The sequence below is a fragment of the Phlebotomus papatasi genome, chromosome 1, assembly GCF_024763615.1.
Source record: "Phlebotomus papatasi isolate M1 chromosome 1, Ppap_2.1, whole genome shotgun sequence".
Lineage (NCBI taxonomy): Eukaryota > Metazoa > Arthropoda > Insecta > Diptera > Psychodidae > Phlebotomus > Phlebotomus papatasi.
In genome coordinates this window covers 56,055,730-56,076,741 of record NC_077222.1, presented here as the reverse complement: position 1 = coordinate 56,076,741, position 21,012 = coordinate 56,055,730, and the positions used below count along the sequence as shown (strand labels likewise).

At 32.8% G+C, this 21,012-nt stretch overlaps 4 protein-coding genes across 4 annotated transcripts in view; 3 read left to right on the top strand and 1 right to left on the bottom strand.

The window, feature by feature from the left end:
* The first annotated feature begins 267 nt into the window (after positions 1-267).
* Positions 268-1,911, top strand: LOC129801684 (zinc finger protein 510-like). The gene has a single exon (XM_055846996.1). The coding sequence runs from the start codon at positions 268-270 to the stop codon at positions 1,909-1,911; it is 1,644 nt and encodes a 547-aa protein (XP_055702971.1).
* LOC129807790 (RNA transcription, translation and transport factor protein) lies at positions 1,249-3,116 on the top strand. Its single transcript, XM_055857285.1, has 4 exons — positions 1,249-2,196; positions 2,275-2,499; positions 2,553-2,651; positions 2,713-3,116. The coding sequence occupies exons 1-4, from the start codon at positions 2,136-2,138 to the stop codon at positions 3,063-3,065; spliced, it is 738 nt and encodes a 245-aa protein (XP_055713260.1). The 5' UTR covers positions 1,249-2,135; the 3' UTR covers positions 3,066-3,116.
* On the bottom strand, positions 3,070-4,401 carry LOC129807799 (stromal cell-derived factor 2). Its single transcript, XM_055857296.1, has 3 exons — positions 3,884-4,401; positions 3,466-3,789; positions 3,070-3,405 (listed from the first exon to the last, which is right to left on the bottom strand). Exons 1-3 carry the CDS (start codon positions 3,954-3,956, stop codon positions 3,143-3,145), a joined length of 660 nt encoding a protein of 219 aa, XP_055713271.1. The 5' UTR covers positions 3,957-4,401; the 3' UTR covers positions 3,070-3,142.
* The window catches only part of LOC129807757 (chitin synthase chs-2), a 56,695-nt gene continuing 39,800 nt past the window's right edge, over positions 4,118-21,012 (top strand). Inside the window, exons 1-3 of the mRNA XM_055857230.1 lie at positions 4,118-4,280; positions 8,147-9,212; positions 19,805-19,942. Coding sequence (XP_055713205.1) covers positions 19,827-19,942 — 116 coding nt within the window. The 5' untranslated portion in view covers positions 4,118-4,280; positions 8,147-9,212; positions 19,805-19,826. The remainder of the gene's footprint in view (positions 4,281-8,146; positions 9,213-19,804; positions 19,943-21,012) is intronic.

The following is a 21,012-nucleotide window of genomic DNA, read 5'->3' as shown; positions in this document are numbered from 1 at the left end:
AAAGTGATCAATCATTGTTAGTGTGTTTTAGTGAAGTGGGCAGTGATAATTTTTTTTTTGAGTAATATGGAAAGAAATCCCTGTCGGATTTGCCTAAAACCCAAACCAAATAATTTTCTCACCAATCTTCTTACTGGAAAATTCCAATATGTATCCTATCGGCATATTTATTCATACTTCGGCACTGTCCTGGAGGATTACAAGGAATTTCCACTGGTTATCTGTCGTGATTGTGAATTTCAGATGATTTGTGCATACAAATTCAAAATGAAGTGCTTAGAGGCTGAGATTAAAATTTCTCTAATTCTCAGTCAGGCCAAATCACAAATAGATAAACCCATTGATGATGATGATGATGAGAATAATAGATTGGAATGTCTAATTGAATTAAATACCCTATCACAGCCACAGGAAATGGAAATCAATCTCATATCGTCATTTATTAATGCCCCGGAAATATTGAGCATTGACAATGATGATGAGAGGGGTGATCTCAATTTTGCATCAAACACCAGTAGTGGTAGTTTAATTGAATTTAATGATCAATTTGCCTATGACTCAAATAATATAATTGATTGCGATAATATTGATAAATTAAATTCAGACATCCATTTACCTGATCCATTTGCCAATTTCGACTTAATTAAGAATGATTCCATCAATATCTATCCCAAATGTCGCATTTTACTTGATCATATTCCCCTCGAGATACCATTGGAGGGGCCAGAGGCACAAGTAGTCAATTGGATCAAGTGTAGCAGATGTGGAGAGGAATTGAACAACATGAATTATACACCAGCTGATGGGGAAGATTATGAGATGATTTGTAATGTCTGCAGAGGAAATTATCAACAAAATCCCAATGAAAATCCTCTTATTGTTCTCAATAGTGTTGAGAACGTGGAGAATTATGATCCTCAAGAACAGCCTAATGAGAAAATAGATAATTTGTCAGAAAACAATGCAAAAACTGAGGAAAATACTGTACAGATCTCAAAGAAAATCAAAAAGAAAATGAGAAAATCCCAATCTCCAGACAGGAAGTACGACAATTCGTATGAAAAATGCGAAATCTGTGGTATTTACATAAAAACCATCAATATTTGCAGACATTTAGAACTCCATGAGAACAAAGCATCTAACAAAAAGTATCCTTGCCACATTTGTGGTAAAACTTTTGCAATAAAATACTATGCAAACGATCATGTAAAACGTGTTCACAGAAAAAGTCAAAATGACGAAAGTCCTCCAGAAATTTATCCAAATAAAAAAGTAAAGTGTCACATTTGCCAGAAAGAAGTGCAAAAATACTTCTGGAAGCGTCATATGATCAGTCATAAAACCAAATACCCAGAAAATCTGCCCTTTATCTGTGCACTATGCAATCGATCTTTCATCTCACGTGAAACCATCAGAGCTCACATGATTACAGTTCATCTGAAGAAGAAACGCTACGATTGCAATATATGTGGCGAAAAGTTTATTCACAGCCTCACAAGATATCGCCATATCAATAAATTCCATCTAAAAAGACCCGTGGCCAATTGTTCTCTCTGCTCGGCGTCATTTTACCACAAAACCTCCCTGGTAGCTCATCGACGAAAATTCCATCCTCCCTCCGTGACTCTCAAGTGTGAGGAATGCAATGCAATTTTCTTTGATAAGAGACACCTCAAAAAGCACCTGCAAGAACACTTCAAGAACTTCACCTGTGAATACTGTGGAGATAATTTTGTCAAGAGAAAAGTCCTGATGAATCACATTAAATCCCACACAAATCATACAGTTGAATGTGTCATATGCCCTCTATGTGGGATTACTTTTGACAAAATGTGCCGATTGCAGTATCACATGGAGGAAATGCATCAAGAATGCGAATTTTTTGTCCAGGAAGTCCAACAGGAAATGTAACTGGGTTGGCAGTTGAGACAAAAATTCAAACTCACAGCATCATTTTTCCCGCCAAAAAAACTCAATTTGGAATATAGCGATCCTAGCGGCAAAATACACAACTACATTGACGCCGGAACTTTTATTATTCTATTCTGAAATTTCTTTGGAACCTTTGGAAAATTCAGTGATTTTCGCGAAAATACTCAATTTCGAGCCTTCAAATAACAACAAAATAGTGAATTATGCTAAAAGTGAAGCTGTGTGCACTGGATCATCCAACGCCGGAAACCGTAAATTGCGATGGTAATTCAATAATTTGATTGCTCATCTTGTGCGCTTACCAAATTGGATAATCTCCCAATCACCATCAATTATCTCAAGATCCCAAGCAATTCCGGAGTACTATCTTGTGGCTGGAGGACCAGAAGATACGTCACTACAAGATTGAGGATAGAGCTGAACTGAGAAAAATCGATTCAACTGAATGGGAAGCCGCTTATGCCAAGTACAAGATTGATCTCAAAGTTCCTACCGGATTGAGGACTCCCATTGAGGAATTGGCTTGGATTATGGGCTATGCCATTCGTCTGGAATACTTTGACAATGGTAAGGTGACAGAAAATTGTGCCAAAGACCGTCTAATGTGGATTTTATTGCAGTGGAAAAGTATAAAGGAGTAAATGCAGATTTGGTTCTGGAGGAGGCTAAACCCAAAGCTCCCAGCATCAAATCAACCAATCCATTTGACAAGTTAGACTGTGAGTATGATAGAGGATCAGCTGAAGCTCTCTTTTACTAATTTCAGCAATTTCCTTTCAGTCACTAGCAAGGAATTTGAGGCTGGAGTTCGTACTCTGGCCAAACGTCTCCAGATACCCTATCATCCTGACACGGTGATCACCCTGAAGGCTGTGGCGAGACTAATTCAGAATCATTTGAGCAATGATGCCCAGAAGGAGCCTCTACTCGACAATGCTCCGTTCCCGCTAGAAAATACTCACGGTGTCGGCTACCAAGATCAGGATCTCGAACAAGCAGCCCGAATTCTACGTCTCCTTCAGATTCAGAGTGTTCGACATCTCCAGACCGCAATCAATGAGACTATTGTGGCTGTCCAGAATCTTACTGCTGATCCACGGACAGACACAAAACTGGGAAAAGTTGGTCGATAGACTATTTTGTAATCTTCGATTAATTTAATAAACTCGCATTCATTCATACAATTTCTGTTTTTTTTTTTTGGGACAATCTACAATTCAGTGTGGGCATGAGAATGGGATTTGACCTCATTGGCATGGAGGAAAATCCCTTCTGCTGCCTTCCACTCGCCTTCTCTTCGAGGCTGCGACATGGCCATCACTTCCATTTGGCCATTGATAGGTCGGCCAAAAGTACGACCGGAAACAGCAAGATACGAATCGGTATCCACGTGTTTCAGCTTCACTGAGGAATCCCTTCGCCAGAATTCCCCAGAACAAATCACCTCCCAATGATCACCTGTATCTCCTTCGCCTGGACAGAGTCCAAAAGCCACTATCACTTGATCCTAACTGAATACAAAGAGCCACTTACCTTGATCATCCCCATAAGCTGAGACTTCCTGGTTCCCGCTCAGTGGGCTCTGGAAGTGATGCGAATGGAGATTTTTCTTAGTTGTTACATGCTGCAATCGGATGATATCCCCACAAGATACTGGCTCTCCTCGTTCACACTGTCTGCCAGTCTTAGCCTTGATTACCCAATGACTGTTTACATCTTCCTGAATCTCCGTGGCTGTCACTGATTGCTGTCCCGATCCAGTGCCATATTTCACATCATGGGAATGCAGGCGCATATTGTAGGCCACATTGAGGAGCTTGAGAACGGATCCACATGTCACATACTGAGCCCGGGCACCTAGAAAATAGAAAGAAAAGGAAAACAAATAATTATCCAAGGAAAATTCCCAACGACCAATCACAGCACACCACGGCTGTGCAACTATCCTCACCCTCTGTTACGCCAATATTACACACAATGGCCGTAAGTACTAAATAGAAAATTGTCTCTAAATACTTTGTCATACTTTTTGCAAGGTTTTTCCTCCTTGTTTGAGCCTAAATTGCTAAAAATTCACAAAAAAAATCCTCCCCCAAAGTCACACCGACATGAGACTTTTTTGTTTTCGCCGATACTACTGCCACGTAGCGGAATTAATTCAAAGCCATCTGCGACTGACTTCGTAATTATTTACAACGATCACACAGTAGCCCACGCAGTGTGAGAATAAAAAAATCACGTTAGTGGATTTTTTCTAATAAAAAAAAAATTAAAAATTATGCTTTTCAGTAAGATTTTAAGTGAAGTGTGTAAGATAAAAAGTTCCTGATTAACTTCTCGATAAAATGGTAAGCAGAATATTTATTATTTTGTCGCAATTTATGGGTTTTCCTCAAAAGGATCCTCTAGTCCTGGCGGACATTTTTGTTTTCCATGCCCTTTGCAAAATGATTTTCTCAACCTAACTTTTGCACTTAAATTTTCCTTGCAATTCGATGATTTTGATTCATTGAGTGATTAATATTTGGGTATTCCCTTGGAGATGCAAAAAAACACAAGAGTGAGAGAATCTTCAGTGGCTACTTGTGGGAAATTTGAGTGGCATTCTTATGAATGGATGAAGTGACGCAGAGCGTGAAGATATTCTGCAAGAAGGGGCAATAAACTTCGCGATGCACTCAAAGTTGTAAAAAAAAATTCTTTCTTTCTTTTCAATAATTTTAAAAGACAGTTTAATAATAATTTATTTTTACACTTGAAGATGGGTTTTTGATCATTGGAAAATATTTTTTTCTTACTTTAACCCTTTAAGGACGATTGGAACATCCGTGTCCCATAAAGAAAATAATTTTTCCTGACTACACAAAGTTATTTTTTTTCTTATGTCTGTACATAATTATAAAGTAGAAGGTTGAAGGAATCTAGAATATTTTTTGCAAGTCTCTAATTATTTGCTATTTAATAAATATTTAAGCTCAAAAATGGCGAATTTTTAAATTCTCAAATTCATAATTGATTTTATTTATTTTTTATACTTCCAATTTTTTTAAGCAAAAGCCTTTTGGCAATAAAAACTACAATACTTATACATAATATTTTTCATTAGAACGAAAAATATTATTCATTGGTATTGTCAGAAAAATTACTTAAATTTTTGGGCTATTTTTGTCCCTATCGTTCAAAGTAGCACAAAATACACCGAATCAGACTCTGTTGGACTTTCCAAGGTTAGATGTAAGACTTATCATTGATTATGTTTACCAGTTTCATTTTTATTGCTGATTTTCAGTCCGTAAAAAGTGTCTCGTCGTTAAAGGGTTAAAGACGATTGGATCTTGGATCACCTGTGACTAAGATTTTTTTGTCTTACTCTAAAGATTTTTTCTTTATGTTCGTTAATAATTGCATAGATTTTTAGGATATTTTTTGCAAATCTCCAACTATTTGCAAGTAAATATTGAAGCTCAAAAATAAGGATTTTTTTAAACTATCGTATTAATAATATAAATTTAATTTTTTTACATTTCCAATTTTTTAAGCAAAATGCTTTTGGTAATAAACTGTCCAATACTCATACTTACATAACAATTTTCATAAATGGAATTGAGCCTTATCATAGAGTAATTTATTTAGCTTCGCAATTGGTTTGTGAACATAAATTATTTCATGATAAGATCTAGTTTAATTTAGAAATAGGAAAAAAGCCCAATTTCAAAGCTGCCCCACTTCCCCTATTCCTTTAATGAATCTAACCTATTTTTTTTAACTTACACGGTAAAATATTTCGACACATAATTGTTCCAAAAATTAGCTCGTCCACGGACACCATAATTTTTGGCACAATCTTGTTCATTTTACGAGACTCAAAAAGATAATCAATATTAATAACGAATTTGTTCTAAAACCTCGTCCACACACACCGAAAATTTTTGGAATGAATTTGTACCTTCTAGGAAAAACCAAAAGATACCCAATATTAGTAATAAATTTGTTCTAAAAAAAAGTCCGTCTAGTATAAAATCGTATCCTTTCTCACACACTTCAGTCATTCGTCATCAATGAAGCGAGGAGGATGCCAAAATCTGTGGCAATTTTCGTGCAACATGGTTTCACTTTTTTAATTCGATATTCCCTGCCCCTCCTGCTGCCAGGAAGTCGCATATGATTTCGTCATGCACGCGTCTGTATAAAACACTCTCAAGTTGATTTTTATTTGATGTTCCTTATGAACTTTCGCCATCGAAATCCATCTCGACTGAAGTATAGGCCTTAACTGTAAGACGGAATCTTTTACACGAATTTGTTCCTGACAATGGAACAAAAAGGTTCCCCATATGAGTAACAATTTCGTTCCAAAAATTACCTCGTCCACGGACACTGAAAATTTTTGGAACAAATTTGTTATAGATGTAGGAATAATGTTATTATAAAAAAATAGCGATTTGTTCCTGACAGTGGGAACAGAACAGCCTAGTGCAACAAATTCTATTTCAACTTCCAGGAACAAATTTGTATAAAACAAAATCAACATAAATTTGTAGACATTCCACCGTATCAAAACGGTTCCAAAAGAAAAGTCTAATAAAATTGTAAGTATATTTCGTAACAAAACTGTAAAGAAAACTTTCGAACAAACAAATATCTTCTCGAGGTCCTAATTGATTCTAAAAAATTTTTTCCAAGGAAAACTTGTTACAATATTTTAGTCAGTGTCCAAGTTTTTACCGTGTACGTATTTTTCAATATGAAACCATAAAATTAATTTAAAGCTGGTTTGAAATTAGAAAAATCCTTTTTGAATTTAATGCAAAGCTTATTCTAAGATTTATGAATTGATTTTAACATTGCATAAAACAAAATTTATTTATTTGAATTTATTGTTTCAAAACAATTTGAGATTGGCAGTCTAATATATACCCAGCCATATTAATTTAGAAAAGTAAATTTCAGAAAATACAATGGAAAATCAATTTTTTTACTAGTCTAAATTTTAAACTTTATTAAATTTTCAATTTTTTAATTATTACAAATAAAAAATTAATTTTTAGTTGCATGGTATCAAGCTGTTTTGTAAGTAGAAAAGGTTTTGCATAACTTGAAAATTACCATGATTTTTTATTGTTTTTTTTTTGTAATTTTAGGAATTCCTTATCATTACGAATAGTTTTGTAATCATATTTAAAATTGGCCTAATTTCTGAATAACTGCGATCTCAATTTCTGACAAAACTTTAAAATATTTTTGTTTGAATTTTTCTATATTAAAGGTCGTCATCAGCTTTAGATTGGGATTTATTGATTGAGACTTTTTTTTTGAATTCTTTAACAGAAAGGATTTGTCATATAAACACTTCTGAACCTATTTCAGTTGGTTAAAATCAGTCAGTATTTTTTTTAATTAAAAAGATCAATCCCTTTGCATTTTGCGAATAACAAAAGGCTTTAGGCAATATACTAGTCTTTCTAAAATATCTAGATAAATAAAACAATATGAAAATGGTGAAATTTATATTTCGTAGAAGTATCAAATTGAGTCTGAAATTATAAAAATGTTTATAATTTTTGTTGCGAAAGAGAATCACAATAATTTTTAAAAGAAGCTAAATAAATTATTGAAATTTCAAAAATAATTTAAACGAGAAAATCGAAAAGCAGATATAGTAATGATAAATATAAATTTACAATATATAAGAATAATTTTTAATTTCAATAATTCTCTTATTAAATTTTTCTTAATTAAATGAATTAATTTAAGACATTTCATTATCCTTAATAATATGGAATAATAAAAAACAAAAAAATCGGAAGTTTTAAAACGTTTTGCGCTATATTTTTCTTTTTATATCGTATTTTTACAAAAGTAATTTAAACATGAAAAAAAACTTCTGAAAATCTTAAAACTCTTGTTCATTGTGGTTGGGATTGAAAAATATTTTTAACTTTATTTTGATATTTGCTCTCTTTCTAAAAACAACATGCTGAGGCTGACATGAGAACGTCTAGCCATAAGTTCAAACACTAAACAAAAACTTCCACTTCTTCAGACACTCTAAGCTTGTGTTCTCACTATATGGTTCCATCCAGTTCAGGATGTCAAAAAAAAGAGGCATAAATCCTTCACACCCTCCATATCGCTCTCGTTTCCAATCAATCTCTGCCTCTTTTTTATCTTGCGGATTTTTTTACATGACATCAATTCCCATCAATAATTGCAGGTTGATTCACGAATTATATTAAATGATGTGACTCACCTCAATACGAGCACTGATCTATCACTCTCGATGGCATATAGAGTCTCAAAGAGTGGTTGTTGGGGAGTGTGTGTGCAAAAAGAAAAGTCGACATTCTCCACACCATCGGACACTGTACAGGCCAATCAACCACACATAGATGCCAGCGAATGGAAATTGTTCGGGGCTCCAACTGCACGGGCAACGAAAGACTTGTTCAGTCGCTCAAGAAACGAACCTGGAGTCGGACGTGCTCCAAAACGGTGCCCAACTCACAAAATTTGTGGTGGGAGAAGTCTTCAGAGATCTCACTTTTTTGTTCCTCCAACCGAGGAGGTGACAATTTTTTGGGGAGTTTTCCTGTATATACGCCAAAAATTGGGATACTTTCACTGACAGACGAGGGAGCCTTTTGGTAGTGCAAGATACAGGAATAAAATTGCCAAGGTGAGCTGAAGTTGAGTGGCTTTTCGTAACACCTTTTCTTCAGCAATATCCAATTGCAAAGTGTGTGAAAGTTGTGTGGATTTTTTTTTTCTGCTCCAACCAAGTCTTGTAATGTTGAGTAGTTTTCTTTGGAGTGTATTGGATATTTCTTCATAAAATATTTCTTCATTGAATATTTTCACTATTCAGACCCTGATATTTGGATTTGTTCATCAAATATTCAAATTCAGTGAATTTGTGTGTGATTTGTTTGAATTTCTGAATTAGTCAGGAAAAAAAGAGAGAGTTTACATTAGTTTGAGATCGAGACGTTTTGAAGAGATAAAAAAATAGCTGCAATATCCAGCAAAATAGTGATGTGTGGATTTTTCATCTTTTTTTCACCACTGAAAAACCATAGAGCAAAATAGAGAAAAAAGAGAGAGAGAGAGAAGAGGAAAGAAAAGCGCGAGCCTTCTTGTGTGTATTAAATATTAAACCGTATTGAATTACTTCTGTTGGACACACTACCGCTGCTGATGGTGGATACACATTCAAAAGGCAAGAGTCGGAATTGTGAAAGGAATATCATTAAACCGTGAAATACACCAACAACAGCAAGTAGGTGAGTTGAGAAGCCATACAAATCTGTATATAATTTTCAATACACCTTTTCCAAAGCTCAGTTTAATATTGTAAAAGAAATCCTCAGCGGATATTTCTGCAATATTCGACAGGGGGAAATCAAAGCGTACCCACTTTTCTTGATGGTTTTTACTCTAAAGACAAAACAATGGCCACAATGCTTCTTTAGGCTGACGATGGGGGACTATCTTCTATGTCAGACACCATCCCATTGTGTCAGAGATTATCCTTGTCCTGGCAATTGACCAAGAAAACATGTAACCATAGAAAACAAAAAAAAGAATTAATGGAAATTATGACCATTGCAGTGAAAATGTTTACGGAGAGTTAATCCGAATTAATCTCCTGCAGAGATCTCAGTTCTTGTCTCATTTTCTCATGTGTATTTTTCCCCTCTTCAAAACATGCGCGCGCGTCTTTTGCGAGATGAGAAAAGACAAATCCCAAGGCTGGATGCCAATATTTATACGCCAGCTAGCAAAGATTAATTGCTATAAATAGCATTTTTTTCACAATTCTTGTTCACTCTTCTTCAAATATTTACAGCCTGCGAGTGAATTTCCTAACCCAGATATCATTGCATGTTTCTCACTTATTTAAAATATAACTAGAGATGAAAAGAAATTATGACAAAGTGCATAAAACTTCGTAGAATGCTCGATTTACTGAATATATTCAATCTGAGATATTTAATTTAACTTCTTTAATATTTGTTTGGTCAGAGCAGATCAGTTTTCAGAATTATTTCAAAATAAAATAACACCTTTTTTAAGTAAAGTCTGTCGACATTCTCTCAGAATGTCGATCGATTTGCTCTGATGAAAGATTTTGAACAATCTTTGATGTTGATTCTGTTAATCCTGTTTATCAATGGCAAAGCGATACACCGGATGAAGTTTTTTTTCGGATGTCTGCGACAAAAGCTCGACCGTTAGTGATATTTAGAAAACAACTGTAACGTATTCTTGACATATAAAAACTTTGAAAAATTTCAAAGCTTTTCACAAAAACAATCACAGATGTATATGCCGAAGAATTGATCAATTTTCACTCAATTTTGACGCGAATTTTTTTCAAAAAATGTCTATTCTTAAAAGAATTCATTGTTTAGGGTAAAAAAAATGAGTAATTCGGAATAATTTCTAATTTTCTAATGTTAATCCGAAATTTTGAGACTTTCTCGTTATTGTTTAAAATAACGGGCAAAGAGAAAAGAAGACCACAAAAAAACAAGTTCTAGATTCACAGATATACAATGAAAAAAATTCTTAAGAAGTATTAGTTGATTATTATGCTATTGGGTGTGCTGATTTAGAAAATGACTTTAATTTTTTTCAATCACATCACAATTTTGAGAATTTATTATTTTTTCCTTTTAGCTGTTTTGTTTTACTTTATTGATTATAATCTTCGAAGTGAACGGAATTTAAATTTTAGATATCCGTTAGAATGGTGAAGAGTTGCCCTACAACTTTATATTAATACATGAAATCTGTAAAACCACCCCTTGACAGTGAAATAATGAGGTTTCCTAAGAAATCCCCAAAAAATGCTTTGGACTGAGGTTTTAAAAAAAATCATTATATAACAAACTAAACCAGATATTTAGGTGCTCTCTTTGGGAGAGCATAGAGGGTCCTGCCAATAGAGACACCTCCTGTGAATTCTCTAAATGTCTCATTTATTGATCTTAGTTATTTTAGAAAATACAAAAAATCTATCTTACAGCAAATTGTTCTAGGAATTTTTGAGATTCGATTCTTTAGAGTCGGGAAATTAATTCTTTAGCAATAGATTGCTTAAATTTGTTTGGAAAACTAATACTTCTTAAGAATTTTTTAAAGAAGTAAATTTTGTAGACCTGTGTTATCTTCAGATCAAAAATTTAACCATGCCGTTCAACTTTTCTAATTTTTTAATAGGTCATATTTAAGAGAAAATTATGACTCGAAATTAGAAATTAAAGGAAAATAGTCCATTGGATACTTAGTACTTGGACACTGAGTTAAACCTCCAATCTGAAACACATATTACAATCAAAATTACTTAATTTTGTTTTTCCTTTCTTTTGTCCATATAAAATATTGAGGAAACTTCAATATTTTGAATTAGGAATAATTCCGAATTACTCCATTTTACCACCCTACTGCTTAATAGATTATCCAAAAAAAATCTTTCCACCCCCATTGCGTCCATCGCCGTCTTAGTTGTTTTGTGTAACCTTTGAAGCGAAACGATCATTTTATGCAGACTAAGAGAGACGCCAATCATGAAAAATCGAGAGATTTTATCATTGCTCTCCCATTTGAGTTAGAGCAATAAAAATAAGAAGCTTTATGAGGAAAAGAATGTGCAAAAGTTTCACGCATTGCTTCAACGTCCGAAAGTATTTATATTGCAAATATTGTTAATAATATAGTATCACATTTTGCTTGAGGTGTTGAGTGGAAATGAAAGAAAATAGCCATTGAACGTGTGTGTACCTGTGGTTTGAACACATGAAAATCAGGTCAATTCATTCATTCAATTTTCTCTATACATTTTCAATATAAACAAAAAAAATACCAAGATATAGTGAGAAAGACGTTATTTTTATGTGTAGCTACCACAATGCTATTGTCCAACTGCCGTTATCAAATATATACACCTACAATTATCACGCTTCAGTGTGTGTCCGATGACGAAGACAGTGGTTTTTTTGGGCAGTTATTTTACGGGTTCGTCACTTATCAAGCATTGATGTCTATTGAATTTGCACTAAGAAAAAAATATCCGCAAAGTTTATTCATTTGTAAAAATACTTGTTTATTCATTTAATTTCCGCAGGAAATTGCAACAAAGTATTTATTTAATTTATTTGCTTGCTTCTGAGGAGCAGCTGTATTGTCAATTTTACTTATTACAAAATGATTGCATCAAGTGTCTCATAAGACACTTTTTTTCGTCTCCCTAAAATTTCTCTTTGCGTTTAATCTCTGACATTATCGTCTGTGTTACAGTTTTTTTTTGATAATTTGCTCTTGTTTTCTTTCTAAAAGAGACTTTCTTTCATTTCATTCATCTTACTATCGTCACAATGTAACACAGTTTCTTGGGTAACATCTATTGTAAAAATTTCTCACCACCATTTGTTATGATTATGAGATGAGAAAAAGGTCTGCAATCTTGCATTTAAATTAGGTCTAAATTCAAATGAAGATCGATAAATTTTATTATCACCTTTTCGTGAGAAATCTGGTCAAATCGTGCAAATACCAACAAAATATTACAATTAAATTGTTGCATGAGGACGATAATAAATATTACCAAAGGTGTCGAAAAATGTATAATGGTGCTATTACAATGAAAAATTTTGAAATAAAATAATTTGACGTCAGGCATTTCATTTCTTCTCTTTCTTTGATTTTTAGAAGATCTGGCACTTTACCTTACTAGAAAATATGTTGGCCTTATAATAATTTTCTGTAATTTTAATACAAATATTAGACCTTGTTCTTAATGAAGCTATTATATTACAAAATGTTAAACAATTTGGCTGCACCTATTGCATTTTCGACATTTTTTTTTAATTTGTTATTTCTAAATCTTACACATCTGGTACTTTAATTTGTGTTAAAAACTAATGAATTTCTTAAATGTATATAAATTGAGCTTTTTAACGCGATTCCTCCCTGATGTTTCACGGAAATAAGTATACTCTAGATATAAAAGGGTATAAGATATTTTTAATCTTCAATTTTTATTTTTTCTTTAAGAACGTATTTGCATTAAAATTCTACATAATTTTATTTAGTACATCCAATTTTTTTTCAATATAAAATTTACAATGTTTATGATTTTCTTCTGCTCTGAAAACTCTCTTTATTTCTCTAAGTTTTATTCGTTAACGAAATATCGACTCGTAAATGAAAAATTACAAATGTTCAGGAAAATTGAATTTAGTACATTCATGTACTAAACATATAGTTTCGCACAATTTTTTTTTTCAACCGTGTGTATTTGCACAGAAATATTTCATTAAGCATTTCATTTGCCATTTCATTCTCTCTGATTCCAAAGTGCTATACACTGAGACGGTTCTACACTTTTTCGGTTTTTAGTTTTTTTATTTATCTATTGATTTAGGACATTCATGTACTAAATGTTTTCGATTTATAATTAAATGAAATTAGCTGTATGAGACTCAATTAAAGTCTATACATTTCTAGAACTTGAAATCCCTAAATGGTGTGCAATAGTGTTTTTGTGGCGACTGAATGTGAAAGAAGAGGAAACTCTGTACATTGACAATTAGCAGTGATTGCCAAATTTTTCATGCACCTTTCCGTGTTTGATGTTTGAAGCTGTTGAAAATCAACGACAAAAGTTAATCTTATTTTTTCCTAATAGCATTGCGTGTGCCGTTTCTTAACCTTGTATTCAATTTTTAATATTTTTTTCTTTCTTGGCACTTTTGACTCTGGGTCTCTCCGACACCTTAATAATACACTCAACATAATGCATATAAAGTGTTTTGCTTTGTGCATATCATTCACAATCACAATATTTCAATTAAATTATGCCCATTGAATGCCTTTAATGTCTTCTCAAGATTTTACATTGCGAAGGTCTTCCCATGGGACTTTTTCCTTCCGTCTCTTTTTTCTCATTGCCCAGAAAAAAAAAGAGAAACAGAGAGAATCTTAAGGTAGATATGTATAGAATTGTTTGGTAAACTCTCTCTTTTTCTGTGGAGCTCAATCAAAATTTGAGTCAAAAACACATTAAGCATTCTGGAGATGAATAAAATAAATGTCTTTAGATAGTGGTCAAATTGGATTATTATTAAAATATTCCTGGTTTTATGTTTACCGACATGAGTTAATATTTGCAAGACTGGTAATTTTAGCAAAAGACTTTTCCTTGTTTAACCAAATGGGTTTTTATTGCAATTCTTTACATAACAATCTTTTTTCTTCACTGAATTTCATACAATTTGTCAATCCAAAATGAGTAATATTTCATCCAAGTTATTCCACTGAATTTCTCTGAATATTCGTCTGTTTCGTTGATTTGTCTGTTTACCACAGAAGATGGGCAATTTGAAGGAGTCATTGCCCCCCAAAAAAAAACCCCATATACTTGCGGAAGAAATATTTTATAACACATCTTAGATTTGATCTAGACTTTTATTTTGTATTTTAGGTGAACATCTTTATAAATTTAATGAAGCCTTCAACAGCAAAAACTCAATTTTTGCTAATTAATTCAGTTATTTAATTTTTTCTTGCAATCACTTGGTTACTTTCTTTGATTGAAAATCGTTCACTGTGCAATTGAGAAAATTATTTGATCACGGAGTAGTTTTTTCATTCCAAATAGACCAATAATGAGGTAACATAAAGTTCTGTAGTAAGAGAAAGATACAATTTCAGGGTGTTTTGAAGCACAAAAGTTGACCTATTATTTAAATTACTGTGGGTGTGAAATTATGAAAATTGTTCGATTAATGCTAGTCAAGGAGAACGAGGTATTAGATAAATCATTGGTTGTGCTAAGAGAAGAAAGAAGTAAATTGAGGAAGTAATTAAATTTCTCCCTTAAAGTAATGCTGAATCTTGCCTTAAGGTATAAAAAAAGAAAACAAGAGTATAAATTTAAGTTTGTCCGAATTATCGAAACGATTGTTCTTCTCGAAGGTATCTGTTACAAATTTTAGTCATAACATCAATTCTACAACTATTTATTTCTCAATCGCAATGAATTTTTTAGTTGGTGTTTAGGATACGAAAATTTGTACTTTTGTGGAATATTCCTCTTAATGATTGGTTTAAATCAATTAGATTATTAACAGATATGGAAAGAACTTCTTAATTAGCGGCCGACTATGGAGAAGATTTCATATTAAGTTTAAAGAAAACATCGTAACGAAAATCATCCTAGTGTTATTTTCATAAAAAAAATCTAAATGTTGCAAAAAATAAAATTGGGAATTTCCTTAAGCATAATTTGCAAAAACCTATTAAATATTATTTTTATTATAAATTCAAATTAGACACGACTAGAGAGACACGATCAGAGACTGCAACACGGTTCAGTCAGTATCGTCGATTAGTCGATCATACTAGTAACTGATCGGCGCCAATCAGCCGATCTGTCACTCTAAGTTCGCTCCCTTTCAGTTGAGTTAAAACGTGAAATTTTAGTTTATCTTAAAAAATCAAATATCCTGCTTTATATTATATTGTACTTCCACTTAATAATTATTTCTATGACAGAATACTATTTTTATTAAAATATTTTTATCAGCGTTCACCATCTTTTTTTGTCATCTTGTTTCACGCAACTTCACGTGCCTCACAAATTTCCTAAAATCGTAACAATACGTCCGTAAATTTATATTTTCTCCCAAAATTATGAGTCTTTAAAATGTTCCATCCGTAAAAATGGGGCCACAAAACCATCACATGCTTTTCACAAAAAAACTTTTAAAAATTCTCTCATCATGTAACGAAAAATTATTACGAATTTTCTTGCCATTGTATACAAATTTTTCGTAGTACTTCCATCCCAAAAAAAATATTACAAACTATCTGGAGGCATTTCTCAATTTGGATATTTCGAATTGACTTACCTTGAAAGTGAAAAAACGAGCAAAGGTGGGAGAACATTAAAAAAAAAACGAAAAATATATAATGCAAGAAAAACTGTTCATGGAGTTGTGATGTTCTTTTTACTTTTCAATGCTTTCATTCCTCAGGCTCATCATCATCGTAAAGAACAACACATTGATTCATGGTCCAAGTGGTAGTTGATGCTTATGTACAAAAATGCATTAACTTGTGAGTGAGTCTTTTTTAACGGAGGAATGATTCTCAGCTGATGAGTTGCTTTTGAAATACCATGGAGTTGAGGGAGGGTCAAAAATCTCGTAAAAGTCAAAAGTGGCTTGTAATCCAAATGAATAAATGAACTCAATTTACAAAGAATGTTTCAGGCGCATGAATAATGATTGAAAGCAAAGTCGAGACGCTGAAAAAAAATATATGTGCGATATTTACAAGATTATAATAAAAGAGAGGTGAACCGAAAAATAGTGTGTGTTAGGCTTTTGCGTCAAAATTCAACCTTCAATGAAATTGCAAAGATATTTCACAAAAACCAGCGTTAATTGGCGCAGAGTCGACATCAAAAAGAGAGTCAACACGTGAAAATAACCGTTGAATTCCAACATTTTTTTTTGCATTGAATTGCCAACCACTCCCTTTTAATCAGAAATATCCCTCCAATTTAAAACTGCTCTCTCGTGAGACAACCTTGTCAGTAAATTGTTGCAATATGAAATATAAAATGCAATTCAGACACTCTTTATTATTTCCTGAGGCTCCAGCACTAAAGCATACACTCTCTCGCAATGTTCAAATGCAAAATTGCATCACAAGAATAACCATATAGTTGAGTTTGAGACTCTTACTAATTCCCTTTATTTGACCACGACAGCCATTGAGTTCAATGCTTGGTGGCAGAACAGACGGATTTTATGGCTGATGAAAAGCGTAGGATGAAACTTGACTATACCTTTACTTTTCTTGCTTAGTTGCTAGAGAATTGCATGTGTTTTATTCTTGTCTTTAAAAGTATTTACTGAAGTTATGAGAGTTGCTAAATCTAAAGATTGAAGATAAAGATAATTTAAAAAGTTAAGTTAAAGGAGTCATCAATAGTTAGAAATAATAAAATTTAGTTTTTGTAACATCTTAATTTTAAAAGTTTAAAAACCTATCAAATAAATTTGAATTTTAATAGGGAAAATGTGGTTGCATGTAATCTTTGACCTTGGGAAATAATTAAAATGAATTATTCAAGATCATAGGGCAAAGTAGTTCCCCAAAAATTGTTTCAAGGGATGTTTTTTTTCAATCAAATTTCTTATCCCTTTCTTTGTGAACGTTTTGCATAGTCTATCTGAAACTTCGACGCTCAAAAATGAATTGAACTAAATTCAATTTGTTTGTTTGACAGAGTGGGACAGACATAGGGGAAATTGGGGTACCACCAAACACTTTTGAAAGATCCGCTTTTGACTAAATTTCCTAAGAAATCTGTGAATTTTAAAAAAATGTTGCTTACCCCATGTTATAGCCTTGGGTATAGGCTGCACATTAATGCATATAAGGATGATGTAAAACAATGCAATTTTCCAGAAAAAGGAAAATCGTGTCACCACGCATTTTTCAATTTTTTCCAACCACCCGGGGTACCACTAAACACTTTCCGGGGCAGCATTAAACACCTCTTTTTCTCACCCATTGAAGTTGTTTTGGGCATACACCACATCTCTTAAGTATAAAGAAGATATTAACAATCTGAATAATTGTCAAAAACACTGCAACATTTAGAATAAATGACTGAAAAAGCTGAAAACTAAAGCAATGCACAACGAACATATTTATCCATTGACTTTTCGTCATTTTGACAATAATCGACTACTTTTTGGTAAGCAACGCAACTAAATCGTGGAGAATACTTTACTTAAAGTTCGAATTTTGTGCGCTCTTCAGATGAGTTTTTATAAAATGGAAAAATCATCCGACAATTCTTCAATTAAAACTCATTTAAGGTATAGTTTAACGAACCTAATTCGTTAAACTATATTTCTCCCATTTCTCCTGAATTTTGAATGAAAATTTCATGAATGGATATAAATTTAGGAAATCGAACAAAGATGGAGAGGCAAAGTAAGAAAGAGAAGAGGAAGAATTTTGCCATTCAAACTACGCTAGCAACATCTACAATAGTGAGAAATTTGCCTGTTTAGTGGTGCCCCAAACTCTGTTTTGTGATTGATTTTTTATTCTTATAAGATTATGTGAATATTAATTTCTTTAGTAAATACATAAATATTATCCCAAAATATGTAGGAAAGTACTGGTGTAGTGAAATTTTATGTAACTTATTTCAGTTTTATTTTTCAAGTAGATATATAAATGACTAAAATTATCAAAATCTCACATTTTTACGAAAAAAGATTCTCGTTTCTAAACTACTTGAACTATGTGGATCGTGGATCATTCTTTCGCTGGACCAAGTATCCCTACAATATCTATGAGGCTATTTACTTTACATCGCCGCATTGGATTGAGATTGAATTGTCCCAAAATCGGTTTTTGGGACAATTCAGTCAGAATCTAATGCGACAGACTAAATAATCTCAATAAAATAATTTAGATTGCGGCCTTAGATTAAGACTTAATTACCCAAAATCCGATTTTAGAACAGTTCAATCCCAATCGAATGCTGCGGTGTAAACAAGCATATGATTTCATATAAGTCTCATTCTCTAAAATCTTATACCTATTTAAAAAATCGCAGTGTTTGGTGGTACCCCTGTTTGGGGGTGCCCCAGTTTCCCCTATGCAAAATGTTTCAATAAGAAAGAGATAGGGGAAAGTGGGGCACCTTTGAAAGTGAGGCACCTTTGAAATTGAGATTTTTCACCTATTTTTAAATAAAATTTAGCCTTATCGTGATATAATTTAGGTTCTCAATCTGTTTGTGCAACTAAATTATATCACGATAAGGCTAAATTTTATTTAAAAATGGGTGAAAAATCCCAATTTCAAAGGTGCCCCACTTCCCCCTATGAATTTTGATTTTATGAAAATTTCCTGATCTAAAAGATGTGCCGGTAGCCACTACTAAGAAGGATCTAATTTAAATAATTAATATTTAAAGTGCTTGCAGGAAAAATGATAATCTTTTATTTCCCCTTTGCCAAAATTTACTCGATTTTTTCTGTTTTTAAATTAATTGTTTTTCCTGTTCATTTGTACAAAAAGTAAGCTTTTCAAGAATAAAGGAAGGGCACTCAATGGGTCAACTCTTTAGGTCACCAGAAATTGTTCTTGATTCCAATTTAACAATCTACTCTTTGCATAAGAAATAACAATAATTAAGTAATAGTAAAGAAAATTTAAGGCTTCAAAAATCGATGAAGTATTTAATAATGTTTATGAATCTTCTCTAATCAATTTTGTAAAACTTTTCTTGATTTTGATTGTCATATCCTCGGAATGAGGTTAATAATAAGGCTAGCAAATTCCTAAAACATATTAAAAGCGTCTTGAAAACTCATTTCAATCTTTTGAAATAACATATTATAACAACTTTATGAGAATTTTAAATCTATAAATTATTATTAACAACTCTTCATGTCACAGATGTCACATTTAGAAAACTGTATAAAGTCCCATTGTCGCAGTATATTACGATACAAGAACATGAACTAAAGAATTTAATGTGTATTTTAAAAGCTCTGTTTTTTCTCACATTATGATCTATCTACATCTTATACAGCATAAAAAGGCGTTAATAGCTCTAACATAAATCATGGAGGCAAAAGTTAAAGTTCGCATTTATTATAAAAATAGCTCATGACATTAAAAAGATGTAGATTTTTTGTGCTGTTGTCACCTGCATTTTTCCCCTCTTTTAAACATTTTCGAAAGAAAGAAAAATGCTTGAGAACAGGACGGAAGAAATTGATGAAAAAGAGAAAGAAAAATTAAAGGTCAATTAATTACTCTTTTGCAGGCTCTAGCCTCAGCACGCGGAGATGTCTGCCATCAGACATCGGCCGTTGCTGGGATCAGCGGCCAATGGTGGGGACAGCGATGATAACTTCTCGGATGATGAGAGCACTCCGCTGACCCATGACATCTACGGCGGCAGGTAAGACTCACTTTTATTGGAATTCTTTTTTTTCTGTTTATCTCCTAAAGAGCTTACAGTGCCACTCCATAGAATTATGGCTCATCACACAATAGTTCGGCTTTTCGGTGGGATTATTTGATTCATCATCATAAAGGCAGTTTTTTGTTCCGGAAATTCTCGTTTTAGCACACGATTTTTTTTTTAAAGAGGAAAATTAATTTTCGTAATTACAATCGTTTAGGTTTAATGAGTGGCAAATTAGAGGGAAGTAAATGCGAAAGAGAAATTTAATAAATCAGAATGATAGCAATTAAATTAGGTGAACAATTGAAGTGAGATATTATAGATAGATTTATTAAATTGAAATCGGTTTATGGATTATTAAAAATATTTCTTATAAAGTTTCATTAGGCATTGCAAGTGCCTATTTTCGGAAATTGCTTTCACAGTGAAAGAGATTAAAAAAAGTAGGTTTAAATTGTATGTAAATGTTTTATTATGAGAGCATATTCATATTTTTGTTGAGCCATTAAGTGTACAAAGAAACGTTATTGTACTTCAAATTAATTGTACAATTACGTGAACAAATTGAATACATTTGGGTTTCCGATATTGTAAACTTGCATGAATAAAACTCACGATAAAAGTTATATGGCTTCAATTAATCAATTTTACTTTCAATAATTTCTTGTATATATAATACGCAACAGCAAAAATATGTTTTAAATTTAGCAATAAAAGCTTTAGAAGAATTAGTATGCTTGAGCTGAATTCTCTGATGAGGGAGTGTAGTAAACTTCTTGTTGCTACAACGCCAAATGGCAAAAGATCAATCTACGGTTTTTTAATGTATTAACACCGTCACAATTTTTACAATGATCGAGTTTAAAAGTTGTGGCTGATTCAATTGGAATATTGCTCAAAAACTGGTTTATAAGAAAATTCGAAAGGCCGGAACCAATTTATGCCACAAACGGGCTCTAGGAGGTCGACCAGTGCGGATTTCTTGGATCTTGCGCTCTCTGGAAAAGTGTCGTGTAGCAAATGGACAAACGCTGTTGTATTTAATTCAATAAAGAACAGCAATT